Below are 23828 nucleotides of genomic sequence, written 5' to 3'. Positions count from 1 at the left end.
TTGACCTTCAATTTCTGAACAGTACATCATCTGGGTACCAGCAGCCTGGTTCCAGATTTGTTAACCACAAAGAACACACCCTTCGCGCGTGTGTGTATGTGTGTGTGTGTATGTGTGTGTGTGTGTGTGTGTGTGTGTGTGTGTGTGTGTGTGTGTGTGTGTGTGTGTGTGTGTGTGTGTGTGTGTGATGCAGATGACAAGAGGTGTACCTTTTTGGTCACATGTATACCCATTTAAAAGCCTTGACATTGATAGAGAAAGGTAAATATTAGCAGATTAAAGTATAACGATGACTTTACCATTTATGTTCATGCTATAAGAGGGAGATTTTCTGTGGTTTGAGGAAGAAGTGAAGACTTCATTTGCTTGTCAGGATTCCAATTCAAAATGGAATTTAAATTGTTTTTCTTCATCACCTTGATCTGGATACCAGGTATTACAATTGGATTACATTCTCATTTTATTTTTATTTTTTTAAAAGCAATATTGAAAAGAGAACATTAATTATTGTGAATTTACCAGCCATTACTTGTTTGATTAAACATTTACATTGACAGATCATCTCAGGATTTAGCCAGTAGTTTCAGATTTGTTTTAACCACTACAATCAAGATTTTACTTCTTATGTTGATTTTAAGAAATAATGCAAATGTTTTAGTAACAAACAGATTCTTTTTATATATATATAAATTATATAAATTTTTTAAATCTTTCTGTCAAATGGAAGTGTGAAAGACTGCTAGAATGGACATTGGCCATTAGGATTAGTTAGTACTCACTGTAATGCAAATTCTGACCCCAAATTACATTGGTATTATGAAAAAAAAACATACTTAAATAAATTCTACAAATAATAAAAAAAACTAAATCTAAATACTGCTCTAGAGCACTACTTTATGGGAGCAAGCAACTAAAACTGCAATGACCACATGTAAATTAGTAGACTAATTCCCTCCTAATCCTTACCCTCTGATGTTCCAGCCTATGGTAAATAGTGCAAACATAAAGAATAGACATCACAATCACACTTGGACACAAAGCTTCTATTTTTTTGAAGATTGTACATTTTACTTGAATCTTCCTTGCATTATATATTCAAAATTATACTGCTTGCCTCTCCCGTCTCTTCTAGGTCTTTCTGCATTGACCGTGGTTTCGTCAAAAAACCCAGTGGCCGTGGGCAGCAATGTGACTCTAAGTTTGAATGACTCCATTACCATTACAGTAGGGAGCTGGCTGTATGGGTCTGGTACAGTGTTGTTCTGGTACCCAGGAGATACTGTCACTGGTAGCAGCTTCAATGAGGGAATGTCATTTAACAACATTTCATATGCCCTCACCTTAACTTCAGTAACTCTAAACAGATCTGGCCTATATGTGCTAGAGAAACTCAGTCCGCCATCGAGCAAAGGAGAGTTTAGATTGGAAGTTCAGGGTAAGTAAAAAAATTCAAATAAATGAAGGGGGGTTTCACAAGTAACATTTGTGCACACATTCTAGCCTACATTTAGTTGCTTACACAATACACTTCAACTTCAAACACTAACACACCCTGCACAAAATGTTATATAAACACATACTATTAACCTTGACAGTTGCCTATTTCATGACTCATTTAGTACAAAATATTGTCAGAAAGAAAAACATCAGCAGATAATAATTTACATGGCTAACATTACATGCCCACATCAAGTATACTTAGCTAAGATAACATTCACAGCAACAAGTTTGTTTTATGGCAATTTAAATATGAGTTACGTACCTTTCTTATTGGTTGAAGTTCTTTATTTATGATTATCTATGGCTGTGTCTGGTTTGGAAGGCTGCATCCTGCGGAGGTCACATTTGTTGACTGTATACATCATCGAGGTTGTCTCGTTTAAGAAAAGCGAGTAGGAGGACACTTTGAATGTGACCTTCTTTCACAGGAATTCAGAGGATGCATTATGTATCCTTCGTGGGCACTCACAACCCACAATTCTTTGCTTCAATGGAAACGTCTAAAAAAAATTACGCCAATTTGCCCGTAAATCTGATGTTCACACGCAAGTATTGTTAATTCCCAAGTTGAATTACCTCAGTAGATGGGTATAGAGTATATAATATGTATAATTATATTAATATGTAATTAAAATAAAGTATTAGACTGAAAGTACATCTGTAAAATATATTTTCTTTTCTCTTTAAATCATTATAACGCTCCTGAAATGTACCTCATACATTCCCATCCAAAGGGAATTTGTTCCCTTCTCACTCAAAGCGCTCGAGCTGGTTAAAGAGTGGTGTGCTGTCATAACAACAATGTTACATTCCGTTTCCGTTTGTCCTACGAAGGCCGTCTCATTTAAACTAATAATTGTTCAGCCTTCAAAGGACGCATCCTACCTAGCACACAGCCTTCGAAATGAGTCATTTTTACAATATTCAGTCATTATGTAGGGGAGACCAGGGATGCATTGTTTCAATGTTTGTATTTCAGTGTTTTGTGAGTGCGTGTAAAAAAAAAAAAAAAAAAAATGGTTTCAAAGTTCAAACTGGTAGCCTATTTACAAGAGTATTATGCTATAAATGTGGTTTTTATAAGGGTTAGATTTAGGGGTTGGGTTAGGGTTAGGGGATAGAATATATAGTTTGTACAATATAAAAACCATTATGTCTATGGAAAGTCCCCATAAAACATGGAAACACAACATTTGTTAACCACAAAGAACACACCCTTCGCTTGTGTGTGTGTGTGTGTGTGTGTGTGTGTGTGTGTGTGTGTGTGTGTGTGTGTGTGTGTGTGTGTGTGTGTGTGTGTGTGTGTGTGTGTGTGTGTATGTGTGTCTCAAACTTAATAGTCCAATATTTGTCAGCTTCAAAGTCAAGTAGTGTAGAAATCTACTATTTATCTTTACACTGCGTAAATGACTGTTAAAGGAATGTTCTGGGTTCAATTCAAGTTAAGTTCAATCGATAGCATTTGTCACATAATATTTATTAATACAAAATTTAATTGGACTCGTCCTTCCTTTAATTAAAATAATAATTAAAAGAAAGCAAAAGTCTGGGTTACAGTGAGACAGTGGGGGCCCATTGTATTGGTAATATACTCTCTTTTTTTAAGTTTAGGCACAAGATGTAACATTACATGTTAACCTGATTTTAGTGTGATAAAATTACATATACCTTTTCTGTGTAAAGTTATAGCTAATATACAACTTTGTTGCCATGATGATGTAATGTCAGCAAACCCTTAATATGACTGTTACAATTTAAACTACTTAACAGCTCAAATAATACATTCGATTTAAAAGAAGTAGTGAAAGTGCTTTTCTGAAATTATTGGCTTCAAATTTCACGCTTTTATTTTTTTTAAGAAAAGAAGTGATGAGTCGAAATTCATTTTTGTTAATCAATATTATGCTACAAATGCTGTCGGTTAAGCTTGTATTGAAACCAGAATATTCCTTTAAGGACAAAGTGCTGTAGTGACAACCTAAACTGTTACTTATTTCGGTCACTACTAAATAACGATAATATTTTGAATTTTGTGCATTATTATGAATTTGTTTTTGGTAATCAAATTTACATTTTCAAAATAGTTTTTACAGCCATCACCACCCCACCCTTATTTAATTTAAGCATTTTAATAAAAAAAAGATAGACATACAGTACATGACATTTTTTGTCCGGTTTTGTGGGGTCTATAAGAAGTACATTATGTAAAAGTACCATCCCTGCAGTCTGGTCAACAATCTGTTCTGTATCTTGTTTCTAATTGGTTAAAAGTTCACCCCAAAATGAAAATTCTCACGTTATTTACTCTCCCTCATGATATCCCAGGTGTGTATGACTTTCTTCACAAGAACACATTTTAAGAAAAATAGAAAAATATCTTAGCTCAGTAGGTCCTTAAAATGCAAGTGAATGGAGATTTCTCTTTTGAAGCTCCAAAAATCACTGTCAGCATAAACTTCAACGACTCCATCGTTTAAATTAATGTCTTCTAAAGCGGCACAGTCACTTTCGGTGTGAAAAAACAAATATTTAAGTACTTTTTAACTATAATCCAACATGAGGGTAAGCTTCACGAGAGGGTGAAGTCCAAGTGGTCTCTCTTGTGACGTATTCACGTTGCCATGATAAAGATGAAATCTCACATTCTCCACTTGGTAGAGACATCCAGGATAATCACACAAACACATCATTGTTGTTAAAGATCAGATCTAAACCAAAACCAACAAAGCTACTTTACAGCATTCCTCCTCACTTGTAAACTGCGCTGCTTTTCAGGCTGTGACGCATGTGCATCAGTTCTCTCGTGTTTCAAATGTCAATGCGATTACATCACATGCATGTGCCGCTGCAGAGCGCAAGCATGATTTAGAGTTATAATTTTTTTTTACTTAAATATGTATCTTTTTCGCACCAGAAGCGTTCATGTCGCTTTAGAAGACATTAATTTAACCACTATAGTCGTATCGATGATGTTTATGCTGACTGCCTGTGATTTTTGGAGCTTTAAAAGAGAAATCTGCATTGACTTACATTTTAATGACCTATTGAGATATTTAGATATTTAAGATATTTTTCTTTAAATGTGTTCTGGTGAAGAAAGAAAGTAACACACACCTGGGATAACATGAGGGTGAGAAATATAATGAGAGAGTTTTCATTTTTGGGTGAACTATCCTTTTTAATTGATTGTGATACAATTCACCCCATGATACAACAATCCACAGTTTTCCCTATATAAGTTAAATGTACAACTTGGCAATGAATAATGTCCAAATACTTTTAGAATGGCACAGATCTAACACACCCTGGTTAAATAACTTCAGTTGTTTTGGTTGAGTTACTCAATGAAAATTTGAGCTCTGATCCTGAAAGCATTTTCTGTTTACCTGCAGAACCTGTAAGTAATGTATCTTTAAATGTAAGCAGCACAAGCCTGGTGGAGTATAACGACAGTGTAACATTCACATGCTCTGCCAGAGGCACGCCAACTTGGTTTTCATGGCAGAATGGCAGCTCTGTTGTCATGGCTCAAGGAAGAGTTGAGCTCAGCAATAATGGACAAGTCCTCGCCATTAATGGGATAACGCGGTATGACCAAGGGCCATTCAATTGTATTGTGTCAAACAACATCAGCAGGGAAGAGAGTACACAAATTAACCTCAATATAAGCTGTGAGTATGACATTGTAAAATGATCTGGGCTATGATGTACTGAACAATAAATGTTCCTATATAGCATTGTAACAGGAAAGTGGTACAGTACCTACAAATTACATCATTTGGGGTTGGGAGCTGACAAAAAGTCACGCTTCAGAGGTAATGAATTTGCTTTATTTGTTTAGATGGGCCCAGTAACATGACAATGACAGTCTTGCAAGAGAAAATGGCATATGTGTCAGGCTCTGCCATTTCCCTATCATGCTCTGCGGATTCCAAACCAGCTGCTTCTTTCTACTGGATGTACAATGAGGTTCCTTTGAATGTCAGTGGTCCAAATCTTATACTTACTAACGTTACCCAGGACCAAACAGGAAATTACACCTGTGTTGCCCAAAATGCCGTCACACTCAGATATGCTTCAGTGACCAAAACCATTCGCATAGTTGGTGAGAAAATACACAAAATATGGTTTCCATATATTTCCTCTTGGAATCATTTTAATCTCCAATACATTTCCCTTTGTTCATTTAGATCCAATAACATCAGTGGTGGTAAACCCTACAGCAGGCAACCCAAAAGAAAACATGAATTTTAGTCTAACATGTGATGTTGTGGGGCCAGACGACTCCATTCACTGGATGAAGACCGGCATGTACCTGTTACCCGACTATAGAATCACTTTCTCCATTGACAACTCAACCTTATACTTTAATCAACTTACTGTCAACGATGATGGACAATACCAATGTGAAGCTAGTAACGATGTCAGTATAATGACCAGCCAGGTCTACAATTTTATGGTCAACTGTGAGTATCAGAGTTATTTCTGGACATCCACATTTCCTTTAAAATACATATGAATACAAAGAGTAGGTCCGTTTGTACTTGTAATGGTCAATGAGTTTGAAAGAGCGTGTATGCGAGAGTACAAAATCTGTTAAAAATGTCAATTAGTCAGCAGTTATGAATCTTATAATGTGAAGTTAAAATGTGGCCTGCTCCATCATCCTGAGTTCACCCAGAAACACATTTTTCTGAGGTTTCTGTATTAAAATAAAAAGTAAAGTCTCAATATTTTAATGATTTTATCTTGGCAATGGTTTGAAGTAGAAACATAATATAATATTGTTAACACATTACAATAAGGCTGTCTTTGTTATTTTTTGTAAATGCATTGGGTATTATAAACAAAAAATTATCACATTTCTTTACAGAATTCATTAATCTTGGTTAATGTTAATTTACAAAAAAAACAATTGTCCATTTTTAGTTAATGTTAGTTCATATTTCTTTAAGTAATGTTAACATATACACCTTTCAATTTTCAAAATGTATTAATTACATGTTAAAAATCAACATTAACCAAGATTAATAAATGTTGCAGAAGGATTTATTATTAGTTCATGTTAACTAATTTAGGTAGCAAATGTTCACAAATACAACCTTGTTGTAAAGTGTTACCATTATATCACTTAAGTGCATAAAACAACTGTGTTTTCTGCATAAAAATTTGTTTATGAGGGTAAAAGGTTCAGAATATTGGAGCAGCTCATAAATATAAATGCACAAGTTTGATATGAATAAAAAGGTTTGACAAGTTGTTTTGCTTGTGTGTTTGCTAGATGGTCCATGGAACACAACAATCACTGGTCCAGCTGTAGTAGCTGCAGGGTCCAGTGTAACCTTCAGATGTTCTGCTGACTCTCGCCCTCAGAGTCAATTCAGCTGGTTTTTCAATGGTTCTAAGGTAGCAGACGGCTCAGTGTATATGACTGGAGCTCTTTCACCAAACAATAGCGGACCGTACACCTGCATGGCCTTCAATAATATCACAGGCAGTAGCAGAAATGCCTCGCTGAAATTAACAGTAATTGGTAAGTTTTTTTTTTTTTTTTTTTTAGCAGATTAGAATGGAAAAGCAGCAAAAGCACAAAAAAAGTTTAAAAAGTGAACTTTGATGAAGAATCCATTATATGCGCTTTCTTTATTTTTATGCAATTTAGTTCCTGTCACCACTGTTATGGTGAATGAGGGCAATCGGCAACCAGTGTTCAATCAATCATTCACACTAATCTGCAGTGCCAGTGGAGATGTTGGATACATTCAATGGATTAAGAATAACATGCACTTGTTACCCAACAATATCATCTCATTCTCCAATGACAACTCAACCTTGATCTTTAACCAACTCTCTTTTAGCGATGATGGACAATACCAGTGTGAAGCTAGTAACGCTGTCAGCAACATGACCAGCCAGGCCTACAACCTTATGGTCAACTGTGAGTGACAAAATGCAGTTCAAAGCATTATTTCTTGAATTATCTTGTAGTATGCAAACTGTCTTCAAGTGACCCAGTGCAGAAAGTAAGCTGTACTTTATCTGTGTTGTTTAGATGGTCCATGGAACACAACAATCACTGGTCCAGCTGTAGTAGCTGCAGGGTCCAGTGTAACCTTCAGATGTTCTGCTGACTCTCGCCCTCAGAGTCAATTCAGCTGGTATTTCAATGGTTCTAAAGTAGCAGATGACTCAGTGTATGTGACTGGAGCTCTTTCACCAAACAATAGCGGACCGTACACCTGCATGGCCTTCAATAATATCACAGGCAGCAGCAGCAATGCTTCAGTTAAATTAACCATAAAATGTGAGTTGTTAAATTACAAGGCTTTCGAATAATGTGCATCTTATTGATAGTCTGGCAGTTTGTTCTGTTGTTGACCAGGTAAAAGGATTCCAAATTGTATGACTTTCTTTCTTCTATGGAACATAAAATGAGACATTAGAGGTAAAATTTTAGTCTTAATCACCATTTTCTTTCAATGGTTCTTTTTTCCATAAAATGAAAGTTAATGGTGACTAATGCTGTTATTCTGCCTAACATCTCCAGTTGTGCTCCACGGCCATTTTTTGTATGTAAAATGTCTCTTTAAGTGTTTCTTAGAACGACGGAATGTCTTATGGAAAGGTCAGGAATTAATTAAATGATGCTATCTGTCTGAAACCCCTGTTCTGTCTGAATTTCAGATCCACCCAGAGATGTTGATGTGTACAGCAGCCAGATGCCAATCTTGAATCAGTCATTCACACTAGCCTGCAATTACAAAGGAGATGTTGACTCTATTCAGTGGATGAAAAATGGCATGTACCTGTTACCCAACAATAGTATCTCTTTCTCCAGTGACAACTCAACCTTGAGTTTCAAACAACTCACTCTCGGTGATGACGGACAATACCAGTGTGAAGCTAGTAATGCTTTCAGCAACATGACCAGCCAGGCCTACAACCTTATGGTCAACTGTGAGTAACAGATACATTTGTATCATCCCAATCTGTTTTAAATGTAAAAGCAATGGAATGTCCACCAATTCATGAAATATGGATGGAAATCATTGTCAATATTTTTTTTAACATGAATCATCATACACAATAAACAGACAAATTTGTACATGATTTCTTTCAGATGGTCCATTTAACACAACAATCACTGGTCCAGCCATATCTGAGACGGAGTCCATTGTGGCTTTCAACTGTTCTGCTGACTCTCATCCTAAAAGTCAATATATCTGGTTCTTCAACAACTCAAAAGTGGCAGAGGGCCCAGTGTATATGACCGGAGCTCTTTTACTAAACAATAGTGGACAATACACCTGCATGGCCTTCAATAATATCACAGGCAGCAGCAACAATGCCTCATTGACTCTAACTGTAATTGGTAAGCTATAATTCAAAGTTTTCTAATCTATCATCTAGTTATGTTTTCACAAAACTGTGCATCTCAAATATGAGCATGTTTAAGTTGATCTATGTGTTCCTCAGAAAATTTGTCTTCTGAAGTCCTTAAACAAGGTTGAGGTTTTTAAATAGGCTTTTTTCATCCATTAACAGCATTATTTGCCCTTCCGAACCAAAGGCTTTTTCAGTGGCAATTCTCATCTTAGTTGTGAAAAGGCCATATGCATTATTCATTTATTGAAAGGTAGTAGATACATTGAAAAAAATGAACATTTGGGATTTAAATCAGGCATTAAACAATGTTTTAGGTTATTCAAAATGTTAAAACAGAAACGATATTTAAAATCGAATGATTATAACAGGAGAGAGCAAACATTAGATTATTGGGTATGTTACCATAGAGATTTACATGATGGAAAATATCAAATTTTTTGTGTGTGAATTTACAAAAAAATGATTTTGAAAAAGGATTGTTGATGATTTGTCACGAACAAGGGCTGATTTTGCTGTTATAAATGAATAGAAGGAAATTGCATATTTCTGTCCCAATTAAATATTTAAATTTAAGGATAAAAGTTTGTCAGAAATGTTTTATATTGATATTTGTATATATATATTTGTATACAGTAATATACTAAATGAATAGACTTGTACAACTGAATGTACTGTATATAGTGGTCACATCTCTGAGTAGAGTTCTTTTGAAAAACAAAAAAGTAAATGTGGCATCAAAAATGATTGAAAAACAACAACAAAAAAACAAGAATACAGCTAAAATACTAAACACATTCATATGGAAAATTGCTTAAAAAGAAAAAGAAAAAGGAAACATTATGATGTAAAAAGTAATAAGAAATATAGAAGATTCTGCATATTTCTAGTTTACTAATCAAATGAGTCTATAAAATTCTTAAATCTTGCTGGAATTACATGGATCATAAGGTTTTGTATGAATATGTTGATAAAATCATTTAATTAGCAAGGAAAGAGGAAATTGTGTAGAATTATACAAATTCTAAATAGAAGCATTTTCAACCTTTAAAATTCCACAAGACTTAAAACCCGAAAATTATTTTGATATTACTAATATAGTATTCTGTCTTGTCTCCTTAGAAAGTGTCACATTAAACGTGAGCTCCAGTCCTCTCATTCCTCTGGCCTCTCAAGACCTACATCTCTTTTGTAATGTGAATGGAGTTTACAGTCTCCGATGGCTTCGAAACAACCAGAATTTCCAGCCATCAAAAACAGTTACAGTCTCGGAAGATAAGACAACTGTAATCTTCAAACCTCTGCAGACTACCTCTGACAATGGGAATTACCAGTGTGTTGCCACAAACATAGTAAGACAGCACATCAGTCAACCATTCAATCTTGTGGCCAAATGTGAGTAACATTCTTCAGTCATTATTAAAGGGATCGTTCACCCAAAAATAACAAATGTGCCATCATTTACTCACCTCATGTCATGAAAAAAATATATTTATTTTACCCATATTTATCTAACCTATGTCCCCCTCTACTTTTCTTCTTTATGTTTTTTGAGCAGATGGACCACAGCGTGTGCAAATCTTTTTGCACCCAGGTATTACCACTACCCTGACATGTAAAGCATTATCTGAGCCACCAGCTGTGTATCGGTGGTTTAATGAGAACAACACTGTGGTGGGAAATCAATCTTCTGTAATAGTTCCCATAGATTCTATTCTTGGCAGAAATTATACCTGTGAGGCCAAAAATCCCTTGACAAATGTGACCGTCTACACCAGCATCAATGGTAAGCATTAAATCTGTTAAATCTGAAAGGTAAATCTGAAGTGTGTTTACATTTCTCTGCCACTAGCACCACTGAACGAAATTGCAAAAATAAATATTTGTTTTCAAACAGCTTTCTGAATACACCATCCAACTGCTGTTGATCAAACAAACAGATAGCCCTGCCCCCAACTCACATCATTGGTTATTGTGATATTGTGTGGGTATAGATGGGCCGCTCAAAACAGAGGAATCTTTATAGTGCCACAGAGACAAAGCATTTACAGTTTTTCAGAAAATTAACGTACAAATGACTTACTTACAATTGTCTCTGCATATTAAGCTAAGATAGGAGTAATTATTTTAACACTGAAAACGTTTCACACATCAGCTTTAAGAAGTACAGTAATACAGTGGCCAGAACAGTATTTGGACACTTTTAGACAGTTGAGCCACATTTAAAATACATGAATTGTATTGCACTAGAAAACAAATATTAAACCAAGTGGCATCTGAAGCAAATGATATTGCTTTATAGAAAGTGCTTTATTTACTTTTCTAAACCCTTTTTGCAGTTACAGTTAACCAACTGGTTTCAAGGTCATTTAAGTGGCTGTATGAAGTTCACACATTTGTAGCTACAAACACAGGTTTAGTTCATCACATTTACTGTGGACTTCATCTACAGTATTAAATTTGCCACCAAAATGTGTCCAAATGCTTACTAACAATCTATATTGTTTTATCATGTTTTTGCTTGAAGTGTGATTGCACTATTTTTCAATATATTTATGTTCTATATACAGTATATATATACCTGTATACATTTTCCAAGTGGCATTTTATTTTTCATAAATGCATTTTAAAGACATTTTTAATTGTAATTTTAATAAAAAAAGACAGTTTTAATTTTAGATCCACTGAATGAAGATTAGTTGATAACAAATGCAGATATAAGAGGTTTCAAATTGCTCACCTCTGTCTCTCTTTACCACAGCATCATCTGATGCTACTGTCAGTGTCCAGGCGAGTATGTTGCTGACTGCTCTTCTCGCTCTCCTGCTCCCTGTGCTGCATTAAGTTCTATAATACTGATATTACTGTTGTGCTGTTTGTCTGTATGAGGACAAACTGTCTAAACGAGGCTTATGGGTAAATAAATCACTAAGTAACAAAAGCAATTACACTGATTGTAAAACTTTTCTACACTGTCCAGATTATCTGAAATGCATTTGAATTATTTTAGCACTTTTTAGTTCATTATTAGAGACTGTAGCACAACCACAGAGGTGCATTTATGTTTAACTTAACTAAACAAATATTATTTTGTAAAGTTAAAAAAGGGATTAAAAACTCTTGATAGCACCTTACTTATATTTTGCTTCTAATTACTATATCTTTGCTATATTTGAAAGTAAGTTATGAATTACTCAATTGCTGTAATAATTATATGATTTGCTATTTCTCATTAGATCTGCTTAAGTATTGTCTACATTAGGTAAATATATCTAGGCTGGCTAATTCAGATTTGTATAAGAATATAAATGATCCATTTAGACAAGCTAAAATGTCAAATTAAAGATTATCTAAATTACTTTTCAGTTTATATATATATATATTGTTTCTCCTGTAAAAAAACAAACACACAGACAAAAAACTGAATTATTTCCAAACAATATAAATGTATTGTGATTTAGTTTAATGATCTGAATTCTATATATTTTCTTTATTAAACTAAATAAAAATGAAAATAATCAAACAAACTCGTCTCTTTTTAATTGTTTTATTTTGAAATGCAGCTGAACATTTCTTTTCTATAGATTGTGAAATCTAAGCACAGGACGTTAGACAGAATGTCATTGGTTGTTTTTAGACATACCAATAGATAGAAAAATGATTTTGCATGTAGTCTTCATATTTTAGATGTCGCGTAATAGGTAGGTTACATATATGAAACTGCAGGGTAGCGAAAGAAGTGTTTGCAGTGACAGTGAGAGGGTTATATTGGGTTACTGATGCCTGTGCCTTTCTTCTCCTTCCTCTTTTCTCCAACTATCAGCTGATGACATTTTTTATATGAATGAATCAATTTCTTTTGGCACAAAGCCTTCTGCTCCTGACTGAGGAGTCCTGAAAAAAAAATAGAAAATATACTATGAGATTTTATATAATACAATATAATGTCCCAATCTTTCATGAACCGCTATTAATACTCTAACAGCGGGTTGGTCTGGAAAATTCAGGTTGCGTGACTCACTTTGATGACGGTGTAGCTCACAGGGACATTTCTGCTCTAAAGCATTTCTTCTCCCTACAGAAAAAGGACTTGGTTTCATTTTACATCATAAATACAGCAATGCATGTCAAAATCCAGTTAAGAAATAAATTTGTGCAGAACAATCTATTATTTTAAAGCAAAATATGCATTGTCACAGCACAAAGAGAGCTGCTTGTTAGTAACTGCCACACAAATCAGAGAGGAGTATTGTAGCATATTTTATAAAAAAATCACAACAACATGCAAGAAAGGTTTGTGAATCTAAAAGAACATTTATGAGAATAGGGTTCCTGGTATTTTGTGGTTCATCAAAATGTCATTTTGGATACACTTTACAATAAGGTTGTATTTGTTGTGTACATCAGTTTGGTACAAATTTTGTGCAACCTTATTTTAAAGTGTTCCTGTATTTTTTATTTTTTTTATTTGATATGAAGCTGATTCCACACTAAGGTTTAAAGAGATTTCCATCTTATTTTGTAACATTCACAGAGATGGATCACTTACCACTGCAGTTGCATGACCTGCCCTGTTGCCTGGACAACAGATCCAGACCTTTAATCACTGGAGATTTATTTGACTGTCCCAGCTGAGCATGTGCTGTACCATAGACATAAAAACATCAACAATTCATACAGATATTTTACCATATCTGTTCATTAGTTATGAAAGTTCTACTTATGTAACACTCCCTGTTGGGATGACATTAAATCAAAATAAAAACAATTTAAGACTTAAACTGGATTAAACTGATACATTTACTGGATTTAACTGATTTAATATAATAGGAAAACCTGCCAGGTTGCAGTTATTTTGTACAAACAGCAATGGCAAAGCCAACCGATGAAATAGCTGAAAACGTTCAATTAGATTGCTCAGTAACTTCTACAAGGACAACAAAATAATCAATAGCAAAGTGCAAGAGTGAGGGAGAGGATGGCAAGACATCATTTGTTTCATCATTCACTAGTTTCATTCATATGTGTCACTTTTTGTTTTCATATAAATGAGTGATGTTCTCTCGATTTTTTACTTCATTATATACCGTATTTGAATTTCTAACAGTTTATAACATAGCATAAAATATCAAAAAATGTATAATAATTTATTCAGATAATTTCCATCAAAAATAATAAAAGATACCTTGACAGTGGACAGAGGCAATAAACACAGCAAAGGCCAGCAGAAGAACCTGGAGCTTCATCTCTATCACCAGCACTTGGAAATGAAACGAGAAACAATGTCTAAAAGAATGCTTTAAATCTTACAGACAAGAACACAGCCAGCCTCTGTTCCCAAATCTAGGGTTCCATTGTATTTATATGGCAAAGCACTGATTTCTGGGTCTCAAATGCCATGTTTGATTATGCCCCAACTTGTTGGATAGAATTCTAGAAGTCAAGTGTGAGTGAAATGTTGACAGACTATCTCATTTGCTTCGAACTGCCAAGCTCTGTGATGAGGGTTGCATGCAATATGGGGAAAGAAAGCCATTATTTTGTTGAATGTCCATGTCTTTGTTGTAATTCCAACTCTGCTCACCCCTCACAGAAGACCTTTTCTATCCTTACCATGTCACATTTATAATTGTGTTCAATTCAAAGGAGCTTTTTAAAAACCTATTTGGATGAGTGCCAATTGTTTCGCATTGAAACCTGAGTGTTTTGCAGCTATCTGAATGATCAGATTTCACTAAACAAAATAAATAACCTTCCCTGCTCAACTCTAAAAACATACATATGGTTGCACCTACAAACTGTTGCTCCTACATTCATTTAAACACTGGAAGAATCATGATGGATGTTCTTGCGGACATGAAGCCATTAGTGATCTGGGTTACACTTGATGAATATCACACAGAACAAAAATTCTTTACCGGCTAAATTATATCAAGCATGTAGCCACTACAATCAATCTTGTATTCATTCAGATTCATTACATTGCAAAGAAATGCTGGTCTGACTGCAAGCACTGTGTGAGCTGCTAAACAACATTACATTTTCAAATCTGCATTGGTAAAGAGACCATTATCTAAACTATACTAAGAAAAATAGCCAATTAAAACTACAGTGATTTCAGTAATGAAATACTATGGGAAAAAATACATTACACAAGAAGGATATCAGTTCTTGCAGTAAGCATATTTAAATAAATTGTCATAACTTTGAAATATTTGAGGACCATTTAATGGATACTACATATCAATGTCTTGAAATGGGCCCTCAGAAGATGTAAAGAAGAATAATTGGATCTAATTATTCTATTCTAATTATTATAACCTAACATGTTGTGACACAAAATACAGTAGGCCCTACAAGTTGTCTTCAAAGTTTTAAAAAGAGAGCAAACATTGCCTACACTCAGTTTGACATTCACAGATCTACAGATAGTCCTGGAACTATAATTACATCTTTATCTGTCAAATCACTCAGACTCAGCTATCATGTGTCCTCTAAACTTGAGATGCTTTTGTGTACATCATAACATGCCTAAACCAAGTCCTTGTTTTTCCGTTGCTCATCTTATTGAAGATGCCATGACTTATCCAACAGTATTTGTGCAGTGACACATTATCAAAGATCAACTGACTTCAATTCATTCAGTTCAAAGAATTGGTCATAGGCTTCTAGAATTATGTAGTATTGATGAGAAGGCACACACTGAATCTGTGCGTGCAACAGTTCTCTGCAAAAAGTTCCACACCTCCTCAGCCCCTTGTGTCTTAATTTCTTAAATTGCATAATTTGAAAGTGTCTCAATTGCACAGACATGAATCATTAATTTCAAAAACTTTTCCAAACATATTTTTCAAAGTAAAAAAAAATATCAAGATGTTTTCTCAGGGTTACACCACATTACACCAAACATTTGCCTTTTCATAAAAATGTCAAAATATCTTGTATTTTTTAACAATTACACTGTCTTGAGGGTCTAAACTGCATTGTTTCACTTTTTAAGAAATAATAAAGTCATCATTTCATTTTTCAATAATTTCAGCATTTATTTTTAGAGAACAAGGACGTTGTTTGTTTTGTGTGAACGTCACGTCATTGAAACGAATAACAAAGATGAGAGGGAAAAATAATTTCTTACAATCATTCTCTGACTGAAACGGGAATGTGATTGTCAAGCAATCTTTTCATGATAAACTAATCTCACACACACACACACAGACACGCAAGCACACAAAATAGTCATCTCATTACAGGTTTAACAGATTTCTCAGATTTTATTTCACTATTTTGACACAAATACATAAAAAAGCAAGACATCTAGCCCTCAGATTACAATTTCAGTTGAATTCTAAGAAGATGCAATTCCTGGACCATTATTTAAGCCTAGTACAAGATGATAATGTTCATATATACCATTATAGAGGAAAGCAAAACAAACACCAGGAAAAGGAAGCAGAGGAATCATACAAGTATTCACTTTAAAGTGACAGTTGACAATAGCTTTCATGCCTCTAGCTAATACAGATAGTGATCTTCCCCTTACAATTTGATTCGCTTATTCAAAATTTTATACAGATTTACAGATGCATAAAAATAGGTTAAACTTGAGCCATGGGCAGACCAACCACACACACTTCTTGCCTTTAGTTACAAGATATCAGCTTTTTATCTACATGTACATCTTTCAGAAACCCCAGGTGCCTGATGTACATGCAATTCACCCTCTGTGAAACACTAGAACGCAACTAAATTAATAACCAATGATCAAAATATAGTGAACAAACATGGAATAGACCAATTAAGAAACATACTGTACAAAATAATTGCCATAGACAAACTAAATCAGTGTTTACTACAATAATTCTTCAGCAAAGAGTGTGTCCAAAACAATCTAATTTACACTTTAGAGTCAACCTTGTGTGAATCAACTGTCCTTTTCTCAGAAAAAAGCCTATGGGCATGTACTGCGGAGGCTCAGTAAAGGAGAACTGAAACAACTTAGTTTGTATTTTTCCTTTCAGCAAATAGAGTATTTCTCAACATCTGAAGAGTTAGAATGTGAAGAGCTTTGGAATATATTAACCATTTTGTGTAAATAGGTCTGGTTCTAACATTACAGTACAAGGTGAACAAAAAAATCTACTTTGGAGAAAGGACATGTAACATATTGATGAGAAGCATGTGACATTGTGCGTGGTGTATGCGTACGTGTCCATTAAACAGTCATGTTTCCCGAGGGTGTTTGAATCTCAATAAGGGCTCAATAATGGCTCTAATTGTAGAGCATAATGGGTAGACAGTAGACGGGTAGATTTTGATGCACTGGATGAAGATGATAATGCTGTATTTTCTTGTGTTCACGTTTGTTTGTGTTCAGTGAGCCTGTTTATCTAACAGAGACTTGATGCGTTCATATAAGGGTTGACACACCCTCTGGTAGGCCGCTGGTGTGAGGTGTAGGTAATCATACATGTCCTGACGTGAGATGGAACCATCTGCTTGAATGAACCCAGGGTCCATGTCCAGAAAAGACACATGAGACAGAGATTCTACTTCAGCCTGCACTAGAGCATTCACACTCTTGTTGCGCTCTCGAAGAGGGTTTTGACTGTTCCCTCTCGGAAGCAAACCCTATTGGGGGGGGTGGTTAAGGACAGTTAGGACAAACATTGTAAGACATAATAAGAGCCACCCCCCTCCCTCCAAAAGCTTTAATCACATTGGAACTCTACACAATACTGTCAGCACTGACCAGCATCACTATAATCCTAAAATGTTCATATGTATGTACTGAAACATACCATACTGACACAAATATACATATGCACATACACTGATATAGATTTCTACTTATCCTTGTCCCACTTGCAGTCTATATTTTATACTTATTTGTATTTAACTATTTAAAAACTCTTGTCCCTTTTTTATACTTCCTATACAGTGCATCCAGAAAGCATTCACAGCGTTTCACTTTTTCCACATTTTGTTATGTTACAGCCTTATTCTAAAAGTGCTGTGAAAGCTTTCCGGATGCACTGTATTTTCGCAACTGTCAAATTGAATTCCTTCAATCTTACCAGGCCAATAAAACCTTTTGTTTTTTAACAAAAGGTTTGTCAAAACTTGATAATTATCACAAGTTATTACAGCCAAACACTTGACATAGCACTGATGGACATTGACAATATTGGTATGTAGATGTTAAAATAGAGTTCTTATTTAAAGAATGACATGACAAAGAGGTAAGGGCTGAGACAACTCACCAATACAAGAGTGTAAGCATGGGGCAGCTTCTGATGGATCACACTGATGATGGCCATGATGCCTCCACAGATTTGTTCCGGGGTGTGCCCATGATTATTAGTGCCCACCCATAACACTACCACCTGTGTACAAATAGACAAAATATTATAAATTATTTCTTTTTTTTTTTCCTATTCTACTTATGATGTGCTAATTTTTTTTTAACCTGTTGATACGCACCCCCTTTTTGAGCACAAACCATGAAAATGACATACATGAACTTAAATGGTTGTATTTACTGGACCCTTTGGAGTATGGACACAGTTGTAGTATCTTTTGAAAGAAGACACTTTGAGCTTTATTTCCCAGAATTAATATATGTTGTTATTTTTTAAAGTTAGAGAAGCTGAGGTTTATATTAATGGAAATATTTTGTGCTGAACATGTTTTTATATTCTAAAAAAAAACTATAATAAAAAGTACCAAGACAACCCAGAAATACAATGTTCTCAAAGCCACAAGCCTAAAGAAGTTATGTTTCAAATTTTAAGATGATCTAACAAAAAATATAAGTTTTGTTTTTCTCTGTAAATTCGCTGGAATCATACAGAGTAAAATTAAGGCTCCTCCTTTCAAGACGACACAAAATCTGACGGCACTGCTTGACTATAATGAATAAAACTAGGCCGCATTTTTAAAAATAGACTTTGGAGGCTTATTTTGTTTATGAGACTCTAATATATAAGATCATATACAGTTTTACAACATGAATGCTGTTCAGATTGCATAGTTTGTTGAAGAACGATGACGAAGGGTAATTCTTTCAGACGAGATCACATGTAAACAATGGAGAATACATCAATATTTCTCAGATTTATCACTTTTATGGACAAAAAGTGCTATTGAATGTTTTTCAATGAACGCTTTTCATGGACAATTGACCCAAATGTGGCAAACTGTATTCATCTGGTGATCATGTTCTCATAACAAACTGTATGAAGTCCCGTTTTGATATTTCATGTTTTCATTTGTACTCTTGGCACAAATAACTAAATTGCCGTTTCTGGAGCATTGCTATCATGAAACAGAGATCGGATATCAATGTTGAACCCTTAGACCTTTGAAAAGATGTATAATTTGTTAACATGAATTACATTTATAGATGGTAAATTACATATTAAATGTAAGCAGAGTGATGTCACCACCACTTGCGGGGGCATTGTGTATCAACAGGTTAAGATGCCTAAAAATAGTCTCACATGTGGGCATTTCCCCTCACATTACATCACTAAGAAAGGATCCGTACACAAAGAGAACACATGTGATTCACTTCTTAGTATGCATGCTGTAAGCACAATGTATGTGTGCCACCATGTATAAGGTTAATATAAAACTCCACAATGATGTTTGAAGTCAGTTAACTCTTTAAAAACATGGTTAAAAAAAATTATAGTCAATATTATTACGGAAGAATTAACTTTTTATTAATATTTAATTATTACTAATTATCTGACACTTTTATCCAAGGTGACTCAGTATAGTGTATAATGTATAGTACACAGTACAATTCTGTTGGATCAACAAGCATTTATGTGATTTGTTCAAGGGTGATGGTACATTAAACATCCCATGAGGGGTTTGAATGTAAAAGCTTTCTTTTAGCAGGCCACATCTTTAACCACAAGGCTATCCAATCTACTTTGTAGTATGGTGAACTCGGAGTGCACTTTTTATTAATTATAAATATTTGATGATTTTTTTATAACTCATCAAATTAATAAGTGGAGCAATTCTGAAAAGATTTACCTTGGGGCTGATGTGGTCCAATTCTCCACTGCTGAGTCTCCACAGTACATGCTGTGTAGCATCCCCACCGATTCCAAAGTTTAGGGCATGGAGAGGAGAAAACAATTTTCGCCAAACCTGCCAAAAACACAAATAAAATGTGGCAGCAACAACTACAATAGGGTGATGTCAAAAATATTTTACAAAAGGGCACTTTTTGTTTTTGTAACTCTTAATTAACCTAATTTTTACACAAAGGCAGCCTAATAAATCATGTGGAGCCCTTGGTCATGCTATTAATGACTGGTATAAAGTATGCAAAAAGAGAAACCGATATGGTGATGTACCTCAAACTCATGCAGAAGCTGTACAAGTGAGTCTCCAACAAACAGAACATCAGGCTCCTTTCCTTTACTGTCTGACACAAATCGACTGTGCTGCAAAGATAAAAACAAAAATTGCATTAACTTAACTTAAAGTTAAAAGTTGACAGTTAAAAGTTTAAACAGGACAGTAAGCACTGGCAGTGTTTATCACAGATTAAAGTGCAAGATATAGAATCACACTGATTAAAAGGACACTAATACTGAGCAAAATATATTTCAAAAGAAGAAAGACCAGTGATATCCATCGACCATCTCCTTGTATGTCCTGACAGGGGGTGGGTGTGGCTGCAGGGTTAGAATCTTCACCACTCATTACTTCCTAAGGAAATACAAAACACACTGAGGAAAGAAAGACATTTTATGGACATTTTATACTCCTTTAAAGGGATAGTTTACATAAAATGGAAAACTATTTGGGCTGCATTTCCCAAAAGCATTGTAAGTCTAAGTAGATCGTAGAAGCCATTGATGCCAATGGTCTCTACGATCAACTCAAGCTTACAACGCTTTTGGGAAATGCAGCCCTGATCATTTACTCAGGGTTTTTCCTGCATAGAGAATTACTAGGCGGCCACCTCTGTAAAATTTCGTTCCACCTGCGGCTGTCTACAAAACTCTGCTGGGTGTCTTCATGGAAAACAAATGTTGCACTCAGTGGATTGTCATTTGTAACAACAAATCTCGTCAATAATAATAAAATAATTCCTTAGTCGAATAGTCGCTTGATGTCATTTAACATAACTTGAGATCATATCAAACTTTAATGATGACCCGCGACACGAGAGGAGTGCTGCAGCTCGAGTGTCTGATAGAAACACAGATCACACCTTGGCGATATATCTTTATTTCATCCTTAGTTATAGTCCAAATTATACGGGAGCGTGACATGTAAATAAGCACAAACTCCAAAACTGTCATTCTCTGTGCAGTCAGAGCTGCTTCAACCAGTCGCGGAAGAGACTTAATCTGAGCGGGAGTCGAGACCGGGAGAGATTTAAAGTTCTGTCGGCTGATGCGCACTCTAACACGGAGACGCTCGTCTCTCACTCCCACTGTCTGCACTTGCAACGTGTTGCACTATTGATGAGATCATCATGATAAGATCAATCTTATGTGAAAAATAACACTAAAATGACAACAACAATAAAATGTGCGTGTATATATATATATTGGTTTTGGATAGACAAGATTGACAAATGCTTACCAATAATACTCTTATTGCAAAAATGTTTACAGAGTTTAGTGGCTAAAATATCAATATGACTAAATGTTACTAAAATATAACAAAAATGTCAACACTGACTAAAACTACATTAAAAAGCCCAGACTTTGCACAGTATTCACTTAACACTAGTATTCAGTTGACAAGTCATTAGGAGTGTATTAACACAAAGCCAAAGTTTACGTGTTTTTAACATCACTTTTTTGTTCAGCATGGTACCACCTCCGCCTCATTTTGAGCAAGGAAAAACCTTGTTACTCACCCTCAAGCCATTCCAGATGTGTACGAATTTCTGCTGCAGAACACAAACTAATCTTTTTAGAAGAATATCTAAACTCTGCCAATCCATACAATGCAAGCGAATTGTGACCAGAACTCAGAATGTCCAAAAAGGATGTAAAGGGAGCATAAAAGTAATCCATACGACTCCAGTCGTTAAATCTATGACTTCAGAAGCGATATGATAGGTGTAGGTGTGAAACAGATAAATATTAAAGTCCTTTATTTTTTATTTGAAATCTCCACTTTCACATTCATCATCTGTTGTTTCTGGCATTTCACATTCTTTGTGCATATCGATGTTGATCTGTTTCTCACCCACATATATCATATTGCTTCTGAAGACATGGATTAAACCACTGGAGTCATACTGACAATTTGTATGTTGCCTTCGTCTACTTTTTGGACCTTTAATATTCTGGCCACCATTCACTTGCATTGAAATGACCTACAGAGCAGAGATACTCTTTGCTTGTGTTTCGCTGAAGGATGAGAGTGAGCAAATGATGATATAATTTTTTGGGGGGGAAGACTATCCCTTTAACATTAAATATGGGTCCTCATGTTAGACCAGAGAACATCTGATATTTGACCTAACTCCTAAGCAAAATGTAGTGCTTATAACATAGAATACTACTCACTGATGACCTTTTGAAAAGCTGTACTGGAGTTAGCTTTTGTACTTTGTATGCAGGAATGACATACAGTAACAATGATTGGTCCATCAGCATAGCTGAACTTTAATATTTGATGAAGTTTGCAGTGAGGCAGTTTCATATACAAACTAACCTATGTAAAATTACGAATGGAAAATGTGTTTGACATTCTAAAAGTTGATGTCATTCTAAAGATCTCCAAAGCTAGATCATTGTGTTCATAATGAAGCAGGCCATATTGCTAATGTAGCACTTAGCATATAGAGATGCCTTACATGTAGAAGAACGAAGCCCAATACACGTTAAAACAACGCCTATATTCATACTTTTGCATATGCGCATTATTAATCCATTTAAAAACGTATGTCAATTCATATTAGCTTAGAAACATGCGTGATATCGTTACCAACAAATGTAATGTGACAACAGCAGAGTTGAATCAGTCAGCCCGCGGTAAGCTGCCAAACCCCGGAAGCTGAAAAACCGATCGGATCAGGCATTGCTGGCAGACCACCGAGTGAGCGCGACCTATAAAAATTATATTTGTAGAGAGAGACATTTTTATGGACTCCATTTAAGGGAGTCCATAAAATGAAAACGCACTTTCAATTCTGTTTCACTGTTTAAAATATACACAGTTGAACATTATTAAAAGCATCAAATTAATTATCTTACTGTGCATTTCTTTTGTTTTGGAGCGGATGTGAGATCTGCGTTCGACTGTCCACCCGTGGAACAACGTTGCCAAGCAACGGGACGGTCAAAAATTAACGGCCGTGTGAGTATTTGGTTTGAAAGCCAGAAAGTTTACGAACGCATTTACCTATATACTTATTTTATTAGTTGTTTTTTCATAAACAAAAATGCTTTTAATTTATTGGGTTGATGTCAAAGTATTCACGTCGTTTCAGGTATGTTTCTTAACGTGTGCTGAACTTAAAATCGTTCACTTTAAGCCCAATAGCCTAAGTATGTGGCCGGTAACACACTACGCATAATTCCTTTTCTTAAAATACTTTTCGTTGAAAAAGTACTTTTCAAATTCAACAAGTAATTTTCTGTCCCTGTTGCGTAGTAGATTCCTCAGTGAATATATGATGAGCCACCAGACACGCAAAAGCATACCAGATAAACATAACGTGCTGAAGAAGTCCCATGACCACGCACCGATTAAAGATAAATCCTCTTGTCATACAGCCAGTGCTGCCCTCTTCTGCCATGAAATGTGCCATAGCAGCAAGACAACAAAGGCTCACTGCAACTCAACACAAAGGGTGAAACGTCTCAAAACCAGGAAGGAGAGGGATCAGGTTAGAGGTCAGGAGAGAAACGGGTCTCACACATGTCCTCAGCACAGCAGAAAAGAAGGCAGCGAGA

General features: G+C 35.2%; 2 protein-coding genes across 8 annotated transcripts; one reads left to right on the top strand and one right to left on the bottom strand.

The window, feature by feature from the left end:
* The first annotated feature begins 254 nt into the window (after nucleotides 1-254).
* Nucleotides 255-12410, top strand: ceacam1 (CEA cell adhesion molecule 1). 3 transcript variants are annotated; one of them, XM_052146398.1, is made up of 13 exons: nucleotides 255-433; nucleotides 1133-1435; nucleotides 4893-5171; nucleotides 5342-5605; nucleotides 5691-5966; nucleotides 6782-7033; nucleotides 7163-7438; nucleotides 7553-7804; nucleotides 8185-8457; nucleotides 8621-8872; nucleotides 10006-10278; nucleotides 10442-10669; nucleotides 11645-12410. In XM_052146398.1, exons 1-13 carry the CDS (start codon nucleotides 388-390, stop codon nucleotides 11725-11727), a joined length of 3057 nt encoding a protein of 1018 aa, XP_052002358.1. In that variant the 5' UTR covers nucleotides 255-387; the 3' UTR covers nucleotides 11728-12410. The 3 variants fall into 3 exon arrangements, with proteins under 3 accessions (XP_052002358.1, XP_052002360.1, XP_052002359.1); XM_052146400.1 differs by lacking the exons at nucleotides 6782-7033; nucleotides 7163-7438; XM_052146399.1 differs by lacking the exons at nucleotides 7553-7804; nucleotides 8185-8457.
* A 3562-nt stretch (nucleotides 12411-15972) lies between these two features.
* LOC127657950 (platelet-activating factor acetylhydrolase IB subunit alpha1-like) lies at nucleotides 15973-22936 on the bottom strand. 5 transcript variants are annotated; one of them, XM_052146975.1, is made up of 6 exons: nucleotides 22437-22843; nucleotides 20527-20613; nucleotides 20256-20345; nucleotides 19930-20046; nucleotides 18144-18266; nucleotides 15973-17511 (listed from the first exon to the last, which is right to left on the bottom strand). In XM_052146975.1, exons 1-6 carry the CDS (start codon nucleotides 22524-22526, stop codon nucleotides 17254-17256), a joined length of 765 nt encoding a protein of 254 aa, XP_052002935.1. In that variant the 5' UTR covers nucleotides 22527-22843; the 3' UTR covers nucleotides 15973-17253. The 5 variants fall into 5 exon arrangements, with proteins under 5 accessions (XP_052002935.1, XP_052002938.1, XP_052002939.1 ...); XM_052146978.1 differs by lacking the exon at nucleotides 22437-22843 and adding an exon at nucleotides 22862-22914 and having other exon boundaries at nucleotides 15975-17511; XM_052146979.1 differs by lacking the exon at nucleotides 22437-22843 and adding an exon at nucleotides 22862-22880 and having other exon boundaries at nucleotides 15975-17511; nucleotides 20527-20609.
* Between the last annotated feature and the right edge of the window lie 892 nt (nucleotides 22937-23828).

Source organism: Xyrauchen texanus, chromosome 17 (assembly GCF_025860055.1).
Source record: "Xyrauchen texanus isolate HMW12.3.18 chromosome 17, RBS_HiC_50CHRs, whole genome shotgun sequence".
NCBI classification, from domain to species: Eukaryota; Metazoa; Chordata; class Actinopteri; order Cypriniformes; family Catostomidae; genus Xyrauchen; species Xyrauchen texanus.
The sequence above is the reverse complement of the archived record's forward strand: the minus strand, read 5'-3'. Positions and strand labels throughout refer to the sequence as shown.